The 16,581-nt window shown below is 37.7% G+C and overlaps 1 protein-coding gene across 1 annotated transcript; it reads left to right on the top strand.

Moving 5' to 3' along the window:
- The first annotated feature begins 5,249 nt into the window (after positions 1-5,249).
- On the top strand, positions 5,250-16,474 carry ik (IK cytokine). Its single transcript, XM_026195517.1, has 20 exons — positions 5,250-5,384; positions 6,345-6,411; positions 7,050-7,142; positions 7,778-7,837; positions 8,372-8,539; positions 8,740-8,854; positions 8,933-9,003; positions 9,091-9,137; positions 9,924-10,087; positions 10,894-11,002; positions 11,222-11,261; positions 11,335-11,533; positions 11,654-11,672; positions 12,208-12,286; positions 13,551-13,631; positions 13,707-13,764; positions 13,847-13,935; positions 14,022-14,130; positions 14,980-15,014; positions 16,044-16,474. Exons 1-20 carry the CDS (start codon positions 5,369-5,371, stop codon positions 16,069-16,071), a joined length of 1,647 nt encoding a protein of 548 aa, XP_026051302.1. The 5' UTR covers positions 5,250-5,368; the 3' UTR covers positions 16,072-16,474.
- The last annotated feature ends 107 nt before the right edge of the window (positions 16,475-16,581 follow it).

Raw genomic sequence — 16,581 nt, 5'->3', positions numbered from 1 at the left:
AATAGCTGAAATGGTTTTCATTTAACGCATCAACCTTTATTGCTGTTTGCGGCTATATTAACGTTTGGACTTAAATTTTAAGTCTAAGGAGCGTTCATGTTCATGTATCATAAAATGTGGATTAATTTGAGATAAGTTCTTGATTTAATGAGCTTCAGGACCATCCTCAGACTAATGGTTTCCATAAACATCTGTATGACCCAAAATTTGTTGTGCGCCATGACAAAAGAAAACCACCGAAGTTAAACAAAGTTAAATGAAAATAGTGGTTTTGCAATACCAATAGATGGAGATAATCACTCAAATAATAAAAAAATGGTCAATTAACTCCAGTGGACCACTTGGAATATTCTTGGAATTATCTTTTTTTTTTTTTTTTTTTTGGGAGATTCATCACTCTGATATCTAGCATTTTCTTTTCCACTTGCTCAGATAATTTTTCAGAAAGAACAGTTGTTGTTCTCCATTAAAGCGTGCCTTCTGTAGCCCCCCCCCCCCAATCAAACCAATCAAACCAATAATCTACATGTTTTAACTGTGTTAATACAAACATGCCAATCAGAAACTAAACCTGCTTGGTCCAAAAGCTTATTTGTAAATCTTGAGGTTGTAGAGATTCTAGACGCCTAGAAAACGGCATCGACCCAACAATGCTAAAATCATAAATCCTGCTTTAGCAAAGTGCTATTCGTGAACCAACTTCTGTCAGTCAGATTGGATGCACAGGCACAAAGTGTCCCCAGGCTTTGCTAATGTTTTCCCTCTGCTTGTGAAGTCTAATGAATCAGCCCATGGTGTTTATCTCAGGGTTATAGAGAAGAAGTGATTGTAATCATCTGAGAAGCTCAAACCTGTACATTCACAAGCAACACGTGTTTCTTTGCCAAAACGTCACACTTTGAGACGATCGTCTCACGGTGTAATGATGAAGCACTTAGTTTCTTTTCCTTTATCTTGTATGATGATGCCAAAGAAAAGTAAGTCAGCGTATGCTCTGAAGTGGATCTAAACTTTGCGTCTGGATCCTCTGAAGATCTCAGCATGCACTGATATCCATCCGTACACTCCTGGATCGCATCATCAATCGAGCCTCATCCGCGATCACATACGTGTGCTCCAGTGATGCTCTGTCCAGAAATGTTTCATTTATGAGACACAAGCATCTGATATGTAGCGTACGTAATCGAAGGGTTGGTTCACCCAACCCCAGTTCTGTATTCAGTCTTGTGTCGACAGTGAAAGGGTCCAAAATGGACAAAAAAGTAGTCCATGCGCTACATTCCAAGTCTTCGGGTGATGCTTCGCCCAAATTGAAGCATCTATTGACTGAACACCTTCCACAGTCACCATAGATCTTGGCAAGTATGCGAATAGCATCGTAACCAAAGGCCTTTCATCAGAAGACTAGAATATACAGCACACAAACCACTTCATTTTGTGTTGCACAGAAGAGTCGTTCGGGTTTGGACCGATGCCGTGGTGGAGGAACGACGGCTGAATTGCTTCACTTCTTCACTGGCTTCAACCACGACGGCCGTCTGCTGTATCTGTACAGAACACAGACGGCGACCTGTACAGATTTCATGTATCTTAGCTGCTTTAATAGGGAGTAATCATAGCGCCGGTCCGTTCTCTGGTTCAGTATGCACCCAGTGCACACATTGAATACTGTGCCTTTAGTGACTTTGTTTCCTGCAAGAGTTCACGCTTCTTTACCATGCTTCGTTTGCTGTTCGCAAACCAAAACTATAACATATACTCTACGTAATCTCTGCAAATGTTCAGCTTCTGTGCAATCATCATTTTCCTCCTATGAAAGGTAGATCCCGACACTCGCATGGTGTTAGTAAACCGTCTGCTTGATCGACAAAGGGTAGCTAGGTTTTGCATTTTGGTTATTCTTTTGGTCTCTACTGTTGGCTTTCCCTGGGAGGGTGAATGGCTGGAAATCATTGAGACGATCAAGGGGTGTGGGATGCTGACAAAAAAATGTTTTTGATTCTAATGAGAATTAGATGATTTGTAGTGTGTTTTTTGTTATGTTGGCTGGATTATTGGCTCACAAAGACCTTCATATTCTCTTTGTTGGCATTAGTGACAGAAATTAACTTTTTCAAAGAAATTGTCCATCTAAAGTGGCATTTATATGCCTTTATACAGACTGTCCAATGCAACTCGGAAGTGGCATGAATGCATTTACACTGCAATTACAAATGCACTGTGTCCTAACCAAACATAATGCGACAGGATTCCAGCAACAAGTTATTTGTCAGTCCACATCAGATGCGACACGGCTATGCGACAATAAAATCAATAAAATTTCAAAGCCAATCAGAAGCATGTGTGGGCGGAGCCTCTCTGCAAGCTCATTGCCTTCCCAATTAAATGAATGGTTAACCATAATTCATAAATATTAAACCTTTTTAAAAGTATATTTAGTGACTGACACTATCATTATGAAATACACGTTGGTTTGCATTGAGGTCTCAGTTTTAACATTAAATGTTTGCTGTAATTTATTTTCAATAACCGAGGTAAACTATATCGTTGCTTTCAGTATGGCTATAGAGGTCACGTAAAATTATATTCAAATTTTAAAAAATAACAAAATTAAAAATTAAACAAAACTTTAAAGCAAGTCACTTGTCTTTAATGAGTCGTTGAATCATTCCCTCAAACGATTCATTCAAAAACTTGGATTTATTCAGTAACAAAGAGCTCACAGTGTTTTTGTTGTGGCTTTGAAACTGTTTTCATTGAGTACAATAGAGCAAAAACGGACTAATTTAATAAAGAAATTGTGTAAAATCACAATTGCATCTGTGCTGATATTTGTGAAAACAGCACTTGAAGTATGCTCATATGGCATTGCTGAACTACAATATGATCTAGGACACTTAAATCTTGAATTTTGTGTCATTGTGCTAGTTTGAATCATGCTGTAAGACATGGTTCTGTTTTGTTTGTGCAAATTGAGGGACAACATCAGCTCCCACATCACTTAAACAACATTTAGTATATTATCCCAGAAGATCGCACACCCCTAAGACCCAGCTTTTGTTTAAGGTTAAGTCGTCAGTTTAAAGCATATCGTGCCATTCTTGTCTACTCAGTCCATTGAGATGGTGAAGTGAATATTTGATATGGCCCGTGACGGCCCATTCATTCTTCTAATGAAACTGAATATTGAAGAAAAGTCATATTTCGTTCATGGAAATAAAGTGAAGCCAATTTGTAGGACCATTACCCTTTTTTTTTGCAGATATAAAGATGTCTGGACATCTTATTATTAAAGTCAGCACAAATAAGATTCCTTACAAAAAAAGTACTTCTGCTTTTTAAGCTTTCAAGGGTTTCTTTAATGGTTTTTGGTGAAGTGTGTCCCGAGCTTCACCCAAATATCCTTCAGTGTTGTGGTTCAGCTCCGATGCTCTGTTCAGATGTGGGTCAGAAACCCGTCGTGAAGAGCTTTCAGTGTCATGTCCAAATCCAAACTCTGCTGTCTCGTTTACTATGCACTGTCATTTTCCCACAAGCCCCTGCGATCGAGCGGTTTTATTCAGCCGTTCTCTCTTGAAAGCGTAAACGAGACCCAGGGAGGTGAAGCACTTGTAGTCCATTGAAGAATGGCATGTGTCCTGCATCTTCCGCTCGACACGGTTAGGATACGATGATATGAATGTCGCAGGAGTTTATCCTTCTATGCTCTTTGTTTCAAATAATGTTGTGCCATTTGTTAATAGCAGAGAAAACTATTGAACATATGATTAGAATAAAAAAAAAAAAAAGAGCTATTTTAAATTATTTTAGGCTTTTTTGCGATATTTATTTTCTTGTATTGGAAATATTTATAGATGGAAAAAAAGACAAGTATTTTTCATCAGTGCAAAAAGCTATTTTTTTTCCTTTTTGTATTTTCCATGTTAAGCAGTCTTTAGAGCAATATAATGTTCATGTGACTGTATGTGCATGCTGTTTGTGAAGCCTTAATAACAGCTCCCGTCCCATCACCGCCAGCGCTCGACTGCGGTCGACCAGTGCAGTCAATAAAGCTGTGCTTTCTGTCTAACGAGTCTGTGCTGTCTGTCTCTACACCACATACACACACACACACACAAACACCAGTAGAATAATCATTATCAGTCAGAGTTTTAGTGGACTGTTATACCAAATAATTGTTTTCATCAGGGAGTCATTGAATCATTCATTCAACTGATTCATTCAGAAGTGAAACAGACATACCTGGTGGTACTAAGTTATTTGTAACGCCAATTTTTCTTAACTAAGTCCCTTCTGAAGTGTAAACCATACAGTAAATCAAATATAATGAACATGATGACTTGCATACGCATAGACACAGCCAGTAAACGAAACACAGTTGTGTGCACTTTAGTCCTTTATATACTAACACTGTACAGTTACAGTTTTCCAACATTTGATAGATCTTTGGAATAAAACTCTGAAACACAAAGCTCTTAAAATCGCTTGCCAAAAACAAAGACTGGATTCATTTGTGTTTACATCAAGACGTCTACCTGCCAACAACAGTGATGTGATGTGAACTGCTGTAAATAACCTTCCGCATTGGCAATGATGTTACTCAAATATACATAATCACACAGATGTAATAGAAAGCAGGAGATTTTTTTTTAGGAGCACACAGGTTAAATAAATAACTAAATAAACATATTGTGTGGACATGCCAGAACAAAGGCAGAGAGACGCTTGCTTGCAGTCATAAAATGAGTTTATTGACTTACAAAAGATATTTAAAGTTGACCCTCATCAAGGAGGCCCAAAGAACAAACTCTTGAGAGGCAGATTACGCACTTTTTACACCCAAGGGTCAACCCATCTCATGAGAACATACCACAAACGCCTGAATAAACTCATTAACTGAACATAATATTCAAATTAAAGTGACCTAAATATAATATAATGGTGTATTTATTATACAATCGATAAAAAAGTTATGTGACAGTAGCTTCCGCTATTCTTTATCCATTTTATTTTTATTTATTATAATGATAATAATAATAATAATAAACTTGCTACATGTACTGCGTTAGACTGAGACTTGTCGTAGCATTTGCATATCAATAATCTTTTGTTAATTTTGATTGCTTCCATTGTCCTCATTTCTAAGTCGCTTTGGATAATATATTTATATATATCATAAATTATTATATATTGCTTCCAAATAATACGTTCCACAATGGTGATGGCTAAACAAGGCACATCCGGGTCAACAGGCGGCGCTGTCGCGACGGCGGACAGCTAGAAACAAGCGGAAGTCTGACGTCAGAAGACCTATTATCAACATTAAATTGCGTCGAGTTGTGTTTAGAGAGGCCCAAATAATTTCATCATGCCTGAACGCGAATGTAAGTATTATATATTTTTTATTAAACGTTTATAATGTGTGTGGATAAAGTCATGTTTGAGAATATGCCTCGTTGTATTCTATAAGCACGCGCGACGCAGCGATTGTGTGCAGACTTCAGAGATATTGTGTCGAATTAATTCGTTAAAAAATGCGTCCGATGATTAAAACGATGGTTTTGGTGCAAATGAATAACACTTTAACACAAATACTGCCAGTTACGTTAAGGTTATTTGGGGCCAAGACGAAAGGTGCCATCAAAACTATGAAACCGCTTCATATTTATCCTCAGAATGTGTCTTGTGTAAGTTAATTTAATATTATCATTGATAAATCTTTTAACAGAAGACACCCGCTGTAATGACAATGTAATAAACAATAGTTTAATATTGTCAGGGATATTTCAAGTCAGAATCATTAAAAGGCAGTATTTAAGCATCACAGCTGCCCAAAACGAATTAATTTTAAATCTTTTATCAAATCAAACAATGCCTCTGTCCTTCAAACCAATATAAACACATAAATATGGTATGATCAATTTTATATATATATATATATATATGACACACACATGCAGGATGTATTTACATGTGTATATTTATATGTAAGTTACACAAACACTTTTATTTATCTTACGTTATGCTGCGTGACAATATTTCAATTTTTTATTTCCATTAAAGTTTCTTTAAACATTTTATATACCTTTAACATGCATATAAAATCACTTTTGTACATCTAAGTTGAAGTAGACATAAAACTGGACTTTTTATATTATTACTATTATTGTGAAGTCTTCAGAAAGCATGAGAATGAGGTCAAATATCGGAGTATCTGTCATGTTTTTGGAGTTATTTTAGCATGTGTGATACTGTATTAATGTGTGTTTGATGTCTGATCCTTGTGTGTGTGTGTGTGTGTGTGTGTGTGTGTGTGTGTGTGTGTGTGTGTGTGTGTGTCTCAGCTGATGTGTACTCCAATCCTCTGGCTCCGGACGGACACGAGGTGGAGGATCACCGCTCGGCGCTTCAGTAAGTGCTCTTCATCATCTCTTCATCTCAGGATAATGTGGAGAACATGGTTTCTGCTCATCGTTCAGACACATTTGTGAATTGTAAAGCCTTTAAAATAAGTTTAAATCAGAGCATAAAAATCCTAAGGTCGTGGAGTTAAATGTTGCATGCATTGATTATCTTTTGCCTTTTTGTTTTCCACTACGAACATCTAAACATCCTTAAATCAGGAGTGAGATGCAAATGTGAAGTTATACTGAGTTTATGCTTAAAGCAAGAACTAACTTCTTAGTCAGTGGGGTATAAAAACTTTGAATTATTAAGATATTTGTTCTTTTTTTTAATCATAAACATTCGGTTTCAGATCAGACTTTGCTTCAATTACACCTCACTTAAAAACATATAATATAAAAACAACTACACAAAGAAGTTAATGCTCAGCTTTTTTTGTATTTGGCCTTCATGCAAACAAATGTGAAGTCACTGTCAAATAATCATCACAGACTCACCTAATTAACATTGATATCTTTACCTTCAAACTAAAGACTAATGTACACTACAAGTCAAAAGTTTTTGAAAAATGTGATTGAGATCTCATTAGTGAGCCATTGAAACGTTAGCTGTAGGTTCTTCACTCATCTGTTTGTGATCCTCAGATCCAAGCTGACCAATGAAGACTTCAGGAAGCTTCTGATGACCCCGAGATCTACGCCGTCCTCCGCTCCACCCTCCAAAACACGCCACCATGAGTACTTCCACTTCTGCTCGTCTCTTACCAGTCTAAACCAAACCTGAGCAGTACATCTGCTTTATGTTCCCGTTTAACAAATCGTTCGTATCAGATAGTGTTTGTGACCCGTGCTGGCAAAAACCAGTGTGAATGTGCATGGTCTGATTTTGAGCTACGGGCAAATAAAGCGAAGGATGTCGATTCTGGTCAGATTTCAGGTTTCAGGTTCTAGCTATCCCATGTTTTCTTCTTATACTCGTTCTACTGTGGTCGTTTTTTACATCTGTTCTTATTTTTAATAACACTGATCAAATATAAAATCACTATATTGTGAATTTTCTCAAATCTTTGAAAATGTGCTCATTGGGACTCATTTAGCCAGCACAGGTCCCATTTAGTAATTGATAGCCCAATGTGTGCAGTAGAATGTCATGTTAAAACATTAAGGTAAGAAATATCACTTTAACATGGAGCACGTTACAGATTGACATGCAACATTGTATCTTTAAAACCAATATGTGCGAGCATCTTGATACAATGTAACAGTTTCTGCGACAGGAATCCGTGTCCTTTAGATGCTAGACTTCCCGACTAGTCTCTCAGCTCTGCATGTTTCCATGTCAGCTTGACTTCATCTTGTGATGTATTTCCCAGGATGCCACGGGAATATAATGAGGACGAGGATCCTGCGGCTCGCAGGCGAAAGAAGAAAAGGTGAGTGGAGGAACGGTGAAGAATAACTCATCCTTCATTACTTCTGCATGTATTTACTTCACTCACTGCTGATCAAATGGCATTTCACTTTTTTACATTTCTAATCAAGTAAATGAGCAGCAATTAGACATTTCACCACAATAAACAGACATTTCATTCATGATTTTGGTTTGATAAATCTTACCTTTTACATTTTTCCTTACAGAATATTTATATTTATGCTGTATTGACTTCAGATTCCCGCTTGTGTTAGCAAGTGGAAAGCTGATTAATTAAAATTATTAATTTGGCATGTGAACTTGAGTTTTTCCCCATGCATTATTGAACCAACTTATATTTCTATACCAAAATGTGTGAAATTTGGTCTTGTAAAAATTCAATCGTGCTTTTTTTTTTTTACAAATGTGGTGAAAGCAAACACAAAATGTCTTAGTTATTACAGAATGACTAATATTTTTAATAGTATGATGTGATGCACGCAAGAAGAGGTTTTGATAGTGTTTCTCTGTTAACCCTTTGCGCTTCTGTCTGAAGTTACTACGCTAAGCTGCGTCAGCAAGAGATGGAGCGCGAGCGCGAGCTGGCCGAGAAATACCGCGACCGTGCTCGAGAGAGACGTGACGGGGTTAATAAAGACTACGAGGAGACGGAGCTCATCAGCACCACGGCCAACTATCGAGCCGTGGGACCCACTGCAGAGGCGTGAGTGTCCATTCCTGCTGTAATGCAGAATAACAGAGAGAAATGGGTTCAAGACAGTTATTTCTATCATTCATTGTGCCTTTAATTGCAGTAATGCATAATTTGGGGTGCTTTCTTTCATCTTATTTCATTGCAGACTGGTTCTAGGTATTGTTGTGTGGATTGAAGCATGCATTTGTTGTGTCTCCTTTGCTGAACAGGGACAAATCGGCAGCAGAGAAGCGGCGTCAGCTGATCCAGGAGTCCAAGTTCTTGGGAGGTGACATGGAGCACACTCACTTGGTGAAGGGTTTGGACTTCGCTCTGCTACAGAAGGTACGACTGCAGAGACACTGACGGACACTCGTACAGCTGACGCATGCTGCCTTCTGCTTACTAGTGCTTCGGTTTCAGGTCCGAGCTGAGATCACTAATAAAGAGCGCGAGGAGGAGGACATGATCGAGAAAGTGCAGAAGGAAGTCAAGTATGTGCCGGAAAATCGTATGTGTGTGTGTGTGTGTGTGTGTTTGGTCTGTTTCCAAGTGTCTTTCAACATGTTTGTGTTTGACAGGAAAGATGAAGATCCAGAGCAGAAGATTGAGTTCAAGACTCGTCTGGGTGAGTTCAGCGTGTGTGTGTGTGTGTGTGTGTGTGTGTGTGTGATTAAAGACTGCATAAGGAAAATAATGCAATAATCAGGCCAGGTTATGGAGCTAAAAAGTGTATATCTCAGTGTTTTTGCATTTGCTCTTGGAAAATCAGCAATTAAAAAACAATCTAGACCATGCTTGCTTACTGACTTATTTTTTTTTTTACTAAATGAGCATTTTAAAATGTCAAGAAATACATCAAAAGCAATAAAAAATGCTTTGCACATCTCACAGAACGAGTTGCAGCAGGTCTTTGAGTTTGCAGGACTTTATGTGCAAATGAATTCTGGCGTACAGGATCAGATCATTTTTTTTGTCCCATCCAATGTCACAGATTAAGTTTTTGTCATTTGTCACAAATGTCATTTAAATACAGTTGCCATTCCAGAAACTTCACAGTGTGTAGTAGTTGCATAATGTAAAAATAAGTTTTTATTTAAATAGTTTATAGTCAGAGTTTAACACTCTTTCAGAAACACACATTATAATCATCAAAGCTGTCTGTGCTGTGCACGTAGCACAGAATGCATCAGAAGTAGCTCCTATCAGGAGGATAACACTGGATTACTGTCTTTACAAGCTAAACCTTTTAACATTAGCGCAATATGCACAATATTTCCGTTTCGTATCATCAGCAGAATAACGAAGATAACAGAGCTAATATTAATGTATTACCCGGTTCAGATAATGTAAATGAATGCAGTAGTGCTTCAGCCCATGATGTTGTGTAAGCTCACGGTCTTCTGTTCTTCAGGACGCAACATCTATCGGATCCTGTTCAAGGCTCGTCAGATGGAGCGTAACGAGCTCTTCCTGCCGGGACGCATGGCGTATGTGGTGGACCTGGAGGACGAGTACGCAGACACAGACATCCCCACCACACTCATCCGCAGCAAAGCTGACTGCCCCACCATGGAGGTACACACCAGCACAAACCTTCTCATCTGTGGGAGAATCAGTCCTGTGACATTGTCAGGTTTTCATAAACCATAGTAGTCTGAGGATAAATAGAGAGTCATAAGGGCCAGTTGAAGATATATGGATCATCTGAAAGCTGAATAAATCATCTTTCCATCGATGTGCGGTTCGTTAGGAGGACAATATTCGGACTATTTGAAAATCTGGAATCTGAGAGAGCAAAAAAAATCTAAATATTGAGAAAATCATCTTTAAAGTTGTTCAAATGAATTCTTAGCAATGCATATTACTAATCAAATATTAAGTTTTGATATATTTATGGTAGGAAATGAACTAAATATCTTCATGGAACATGATCTTTACTTAATATCTTAATGATTTTTGGCCTAAAAAAAAAACTATTTTGACCCATGCAATGCATTGTTGGCAGTTTGCAGATTTGTGCACTTTTAAAAATCAAATTTTGATGCACAAAGCGGTTTTTATTGTCTCTTTTTTTATGAACCCCCTCTGATTTCACATCAGTTGCATGCATAGATGCAGTATTAAGTAGCTTGTGATTGAACAGGTGAGGAGGTGAATGAGAAGAAGAGGAATAGTTTCAGTCGTAACTGGTGCCGCAGATGTGTTTGGTCTGCATCTGGATGTGGTTTCAGTGATCTGACCTCGACATATTAAACATTTTCCACAAAAACCCCATCATGTCAACTATAGTGTGAAATAGAAAACAGAAACCAGTGAGGATGTATGATCAGACGGCACTAGATGATTCTGAAAGTCTTGTCACTGCTGTTTTTGTTCCTCAGGCTCAGACGACGCTCACCACTAATGACATAGTCATCAGCAAACTAACACAGATCCTGTCGTACCTGAGGCAGGGCACCCGCAACAAGAAGCTCAAGAAGAAGGACAAAGGTGGTTTCCCTGCGCCGCTCCGCTAATGTGTTCACTACAGATCAGCTTTGAGTGATGCACCTGAAGTTTAAGTCAAGATACCTTCTACTAGTTGCATTTTAAATCACTGAAACACGTCTATAATTCATGTGCCTTTTCACATTTCTGATGAGAAAGTGACTCTTGCCCATCCTTATTGTTTGTAAAAGCTAAACTTTAGGGTGTTTTCTGTGTTTTCAGGGCGTCTGGATGAGAAGAAGGCACCAGAGGCCGACATAAGGTGAGTTGACACACAGTCTTAAGGCTAAGTTTATGATCTGAAATGAAGCTTGCTAACATCTGTGTGTTTCCAGCATCTTTGACGACATCGGTGACTACGCACCCTCCACCTCCAAGATCATCCGAGACAAAGAGAAGGAGCGCTACCGTGAGCGAGAGAGGGAGAGAGAGCGAGAGAGAGAGAGGGACAGAGAGAGGGAGAGAGAGAGGGATCGGGAAGAGGAGAAAAGACGACACAGTTACTTCGAGAAACCCCGAGCTGATGATGACGAGGTCAGATGATCAGTGCTGTGTCTGTGATTCTCATTGCCTCTGACTGTTAGTGCAAAACTTAAGAATATTACTAATAATTGTGATATTTCTAATGCATATACAATATTTCTGTCTTTTCAGGCCGTGGACATTGATAAAGGTAAATTCTCACAATCTTCATATTCCTGATAATCTATAAAACTTCAGCGTTTCCACATGAAAATAATAGTATTACCTTTTTCAATTAAATTTAATGCATAATACAATTGCATGTCAATTGCAATGAATTGAAAATGGATTTATATTAAATGCAATTAACTGAGCTTAGAAGTGCCTTTAAGTCTTTAAGTAGTTTTATAATTGTTTCTCTTGTCCTGTTGTTTAAGTATACTGCCAAATGTATTTACAAGATATAATGAGAAACATACTTCAATGCCATTTCTATTGAATGCTGGTACGTTGTATATTTAATATATTTGTAATGAAGATGTTGCAGTGCATTCCATTTAGAATGTTAACTTTTAAATGTAATGTCAAATGTGTACAAGATTAAACATGACAAAAGATTATTAAAACGTGCACGAAGAAAAATCATCATGAAAGTTCACTCTCCAAGTTGCACACTTCTTGATCACAAAGGTATTGAAAGAAATGCTGTCAGTCCTATAGTTGAGTGCTGTGATGGTCTCTTTCAGGTCCAGGCTCTGTGAAGGACCAGATCAAGCTGATCAATGAGAAGTTTGCAGGAGCTGCTCACTTGCAGGGCCAGGAGCCATATCCTTCACGAGACTGCAGAAAATCAGTCCGTTCAGATGTAGATCACACACTATTGCATATAGTGTTCAGTAGGGCTGCTCCCGATTGAAGATTCTTCTGGACGGTTCACTTAAACCATTTGTTGACTAATCACACTTTCATATTAATTTTATTACTAAGATATGTTATGAGACTATGAATATGTCTGGAAAAAAAAGCTAGGAGATATTTGAATTGATTATTAATCAAACTATTGTTTTCTGAGTCAGCGTCGCACATTCAGAGCGAAATGCAACTTTCCATTGGATTACATAATCAGAGAGTGTTTTCAGTTTGAATTGTTTGGTTTTAGACATTTAAAGCTTTCTGTTGATATTTATTATGTCTGTGGGACGAGTATCCATCCTATATACTGATAGTTTTGTGTAGTTTTTGTGACATGCTCCAGTTCAGGGTTGAGAGCGCATCCTGTTTTTCTTTATTTTACAAAAGCACAATTTTTTTTTTTTTTTTTTATATTGTGAGCTAAAAGTAATGTAATACATTTACCTCCAGTTTCATAGACAATGCTTAAGCCTAGTCCCGGACTAAAATGTTAAATGTGTCTTAAATCACTGGTGTATATTTGTAGCAATAGCCAAAAAATTATAATAATAATTTGTGGGTCAAAACTTTTTTTCTTTTATGCCAAAAACAATGTAAAGATTATCTATTTCAGATGATGCATAAATCTCTATTTAAAAAAAACATCTACCCTTGGGACTGGTTTTGAGCTTCAGGGTCACATATTTATTCAAAAAGCTATGCCTTAATTTAAAGCAGTTAGTTACTTTTTAGGGAATAATGCAAAATTGTGATATGCATTACTTTTAAAAATAACTTTCCCAACGCTTTTGTGTACACTGAAGTTGATCCTTTACAGTTTCCAGTGATGTGTTTCTCTTCTCTGTAGAGTAGAAAAGACAGTGTATTTGTAGATGTTGTGCTTGTGCATGTCTCCATGTCATGCAGTCTCGGCACAAATACTCAGATATTCATCTAATAGCGCTCTTTTATCTAGGTTCATGTTAGGGTGAGCGGAAGTGTGAAGTTGCCAATACTTGTATATATTTCATTTCAAATGACGAGCTATTTTTGAGTTCAACAGATGTTTGGATATAGCTACTGTATTTAGCACAAGTACCAGCCTTTTTTTTTCAGCATTTAACCAGCTGTGGTCTACAATCAAGGGATGAAATGACTTCTTAAATGCTTAGTTTGTTTTTTCTTTAACCGTGAGCACTGGAAGCAGACGTGAAGAGAAGAAGCATCTTGGGGATTTCTTTGGGATGTCGAACAGTTACGCCGAGTGTTACCCGGCCACGTAAGTTAGGTCGTCTTCTGTCTCGTACAGTTGAGGATGCTGATGATGCTGAGTTTGTTTGCTTGTGTTTTGTAGAATGGATGATCTGGCTGTGGACAGTGATGAGGAGGTGGACTACAGCAAGATGGACCAGGTATGAGTGATTCTGAGTTGTAATGGAGAAATGTGTCCGTGTGCCTCTGGTCAGGTGTGTTCACGTGTGTGTCTCTCTCTAGGGTAATAAGAAGGGTCCTTTGGGCCGCTGGGACTTCGACACTCAAGAGGAGTACAGCGACTACATGAACAAGAAGGAGGCGCTTCCCAAGTAACTCAGTCTCTGTTCTTCACCAGTTGACATCGGTTTGAGGTTGTGTGTTCGATGTATTCATGATGATAATTGTGTGTTTGTAGGGCTGCCTTCCAGTACGGCATCAAAATGTCAGAGGGCCGAAAGACTCGCCGGTTTAAAGAAACCAACGAGAAGGCTGAGCTAGACCGACAGTGGAAGAAAATCAGTGCTGTGAGTTTACAGGCAACATTCGGTGGGGTGTTTTAAGAATTAGAGATGGAGTGGAATAAAACTCCAACTAGGGGTGTGCGATAATATCGGAATCGTTGTTTAGCAATGTGCAAAAAAACAAACTTGTCTTGCGAGTTCAAATCATTGACTGTGTGATGAAGTCTATTAGAATGCATTTTGAATGACTCTATAATTCAAGTTATGAAATCCAAAAATATCTCTGTGTGAGTTTTTATAAGATATGGTATAGTTTAGTAATAATGCACAAGCATCAGTGCCGTTTTCCTAAATATTAGCATATGAGCATTATCGCCATTTTATATAAGTTCTACAATCAATTTAATTCTGTTACATTTTAGACACAAATCTGTCTTTTTTTTTTTGTTTGTTTGTTTTTTGAGCAATGAATACAGTTCCAAATCAGAGCCGGAGCAGGACATTAATGCATCTCATCATGGAAACACTGCGGGGTTTCATTCCTAAATGAATCTGCTTTTGAATGAGTCGTTTGAGTCATTGATTCAATGATCCATTCATAAAGCAACAGCTACTTGCTTCATTTCTACACGAATCATGTGTTTTGAATGAATCATTTGAATGAATGAATCACACATTAAGGCAGGGATTTGCTGCCACCTACTGGTGGTTTTCCATGTCATATTTATTTATCCATCACAAGCCTAAATCAGCACAAAAACACACTTGCCAAAATATAATTGAATTATTATTATTATTTAATAAAAAAAATTCTGGTCAGTATGGCACCCCTGTGAACCTCGTGAGCTGCAAACAGATGTAAGGTGTTCATTCAGTCCTGCAGCATGTTCACACTGTCTCCGTTTATTTCAGATCATCGAGAAGAGGAAGAAGATGGAGGCTGATGGGTGAGTGTCAGTGGTTTCTCTTAGCTTCAGTCAAGTTTTACAAATATCCTAAAAATCCTTTATCGGGTCAGACGTGTGTCCTCACAAAAGTTTATCATTTTGAAATGTCTTGTTTAGGTTTGCTATTTTTTTTTTTTTAACAACCATTCAAGCACAAGAAGATGTGAAAGAACTTAATTTTGTAGATTTTAACCTTAAATTTGTACTCATAAATTTCATGTTAGATATTCCACACACTTTAAGGCAGTTCAAATGTTGACATATCTTACCAGGATGCAATTTTATGCATGGTTTATACTAAATATTTTGCACATAAATGAACCAGGGTGAACATATTTAGCTCTTAACTCTTGGCATTGGATATAAAAATGTGACCCTCTGGCCTGTAACTAAAACTCCCTTTTTTTTTTCCTCTGAGAATCAATCTTGGAAACCATTGACACATGATTGCTTTTGTTCAGTAAAATGCATTTAGTCACCAGTTGCAGAAAACACTTCGACTAGTCTTTAAAGTTAGTCATCAAGTTTTTTTCTTTAAGACTGGCCATAATTTAATTCTGTTTTTTAAGTTGGTTGCGTAAAACATGTGGATTGGTCTGTGACTCATTAGCCATTGGTCAGACTAGTCTTAGTTAATGTGACTGACCCCATTTAATAATAACACACTGAAACCAGGAACTGTGTCTGGAGTCCCAGCAGTCCTGTGGTCCACATATCAGTGCCTTTATTAATAACCAACATCTGATGATGAATCCGCGCTAGCACGTGTGTTTTTGATCAGTGTTATAGTCAACCCATTGCTCAGGTTATGTCAGGTTTTGGGATTGACCTCACATTGAAACTCTTATTTCTTGTTCGGACAGCAATGATATAACATCAGATGTGGGTCACTTTGAAAATGTGAATTTAAATAACCTCAAAACATGAATAAAATACAATCGATTTGAGCAGATGAATGGATTTGAGCTAAGATGGGATCTAGAGGTTGTGTGTGTTCATGATCTGTCATCTGTCTCTTGTCTAATACAGGGTGAATGTGAAACGGCCCAAATATTAAAGCTTGAAGAATCCTTCCAGGTGTGTGTATATGATCCACGTGGATACACCGTAAAAGAGTTGTTGTTTTTCTGAGTCTTCATGAATACAGTGGTAGAGAAAGGATGTTAAAAGATGTTGTTATTTCTCATTTTTACTGTTATTTGCAAGTTTTGTTTTGGCAGAGTGTTTCAGAATTAGATGCAACTGTGAGCTTCTAGAAACTAAATGATGATGATTTATCGTGACTTGTAAGTGTTGCCAGTTTTATTGCAGACATTGACGGGGACAAAGCTCCCTGTATATCTAAGGCTTTTCTGTGGAAATAAACTCCATCAGATGCACATGCTCAACTCCTGTTTGAATGCATTTATTCATTAATGTACACATGTAATTCTGAGTAACAATAAAGCATGACACACTCTGGAATGCAGTCTGTCATTTATTATACACACACACACACACACACCCCACTGGACATTTTATTGCCAGCATGATAAATATGATTAAATGGGCAGGTAATACACTGTGA

This window comes from Carassius auratus, chromosome 21 (assembly GCF_003368295.1).
Source record: "Carassius auratus strain Wakin chromosome 21, ASM336829v1, whole genome shotgun sequence".
Taxonomy (NCBI): domain Eukaryota; kingdom Metazoa; phylum Chordata; class Actinopteri; order Cypriniformes; family Cyprinidae; genus Carassius; species Carassius auratus.
This window is presented reverse-complemented; position numbering and strand designations above follow the sequence as displayed.

Bases quoted from the DNA above. Each gene is read 5' to 3' on its own strand.
- ik (XM_026195517.1), top strand. The intron at 9,138-9,923 runs GTGAGTTCAGCG...TCTGTTCTTCAG, and splicing joins TGAGTTCAAGACTCGTCTGG to GACGCAACATCTATCGGATC. The intron at 15,015-16,043 runs GTGAGTGTCAGT...TGTCTAATACAG, and splicing joins AAGAAGATGGAGGCTGATGG to GGTGAATGTGAAACGGCCCA.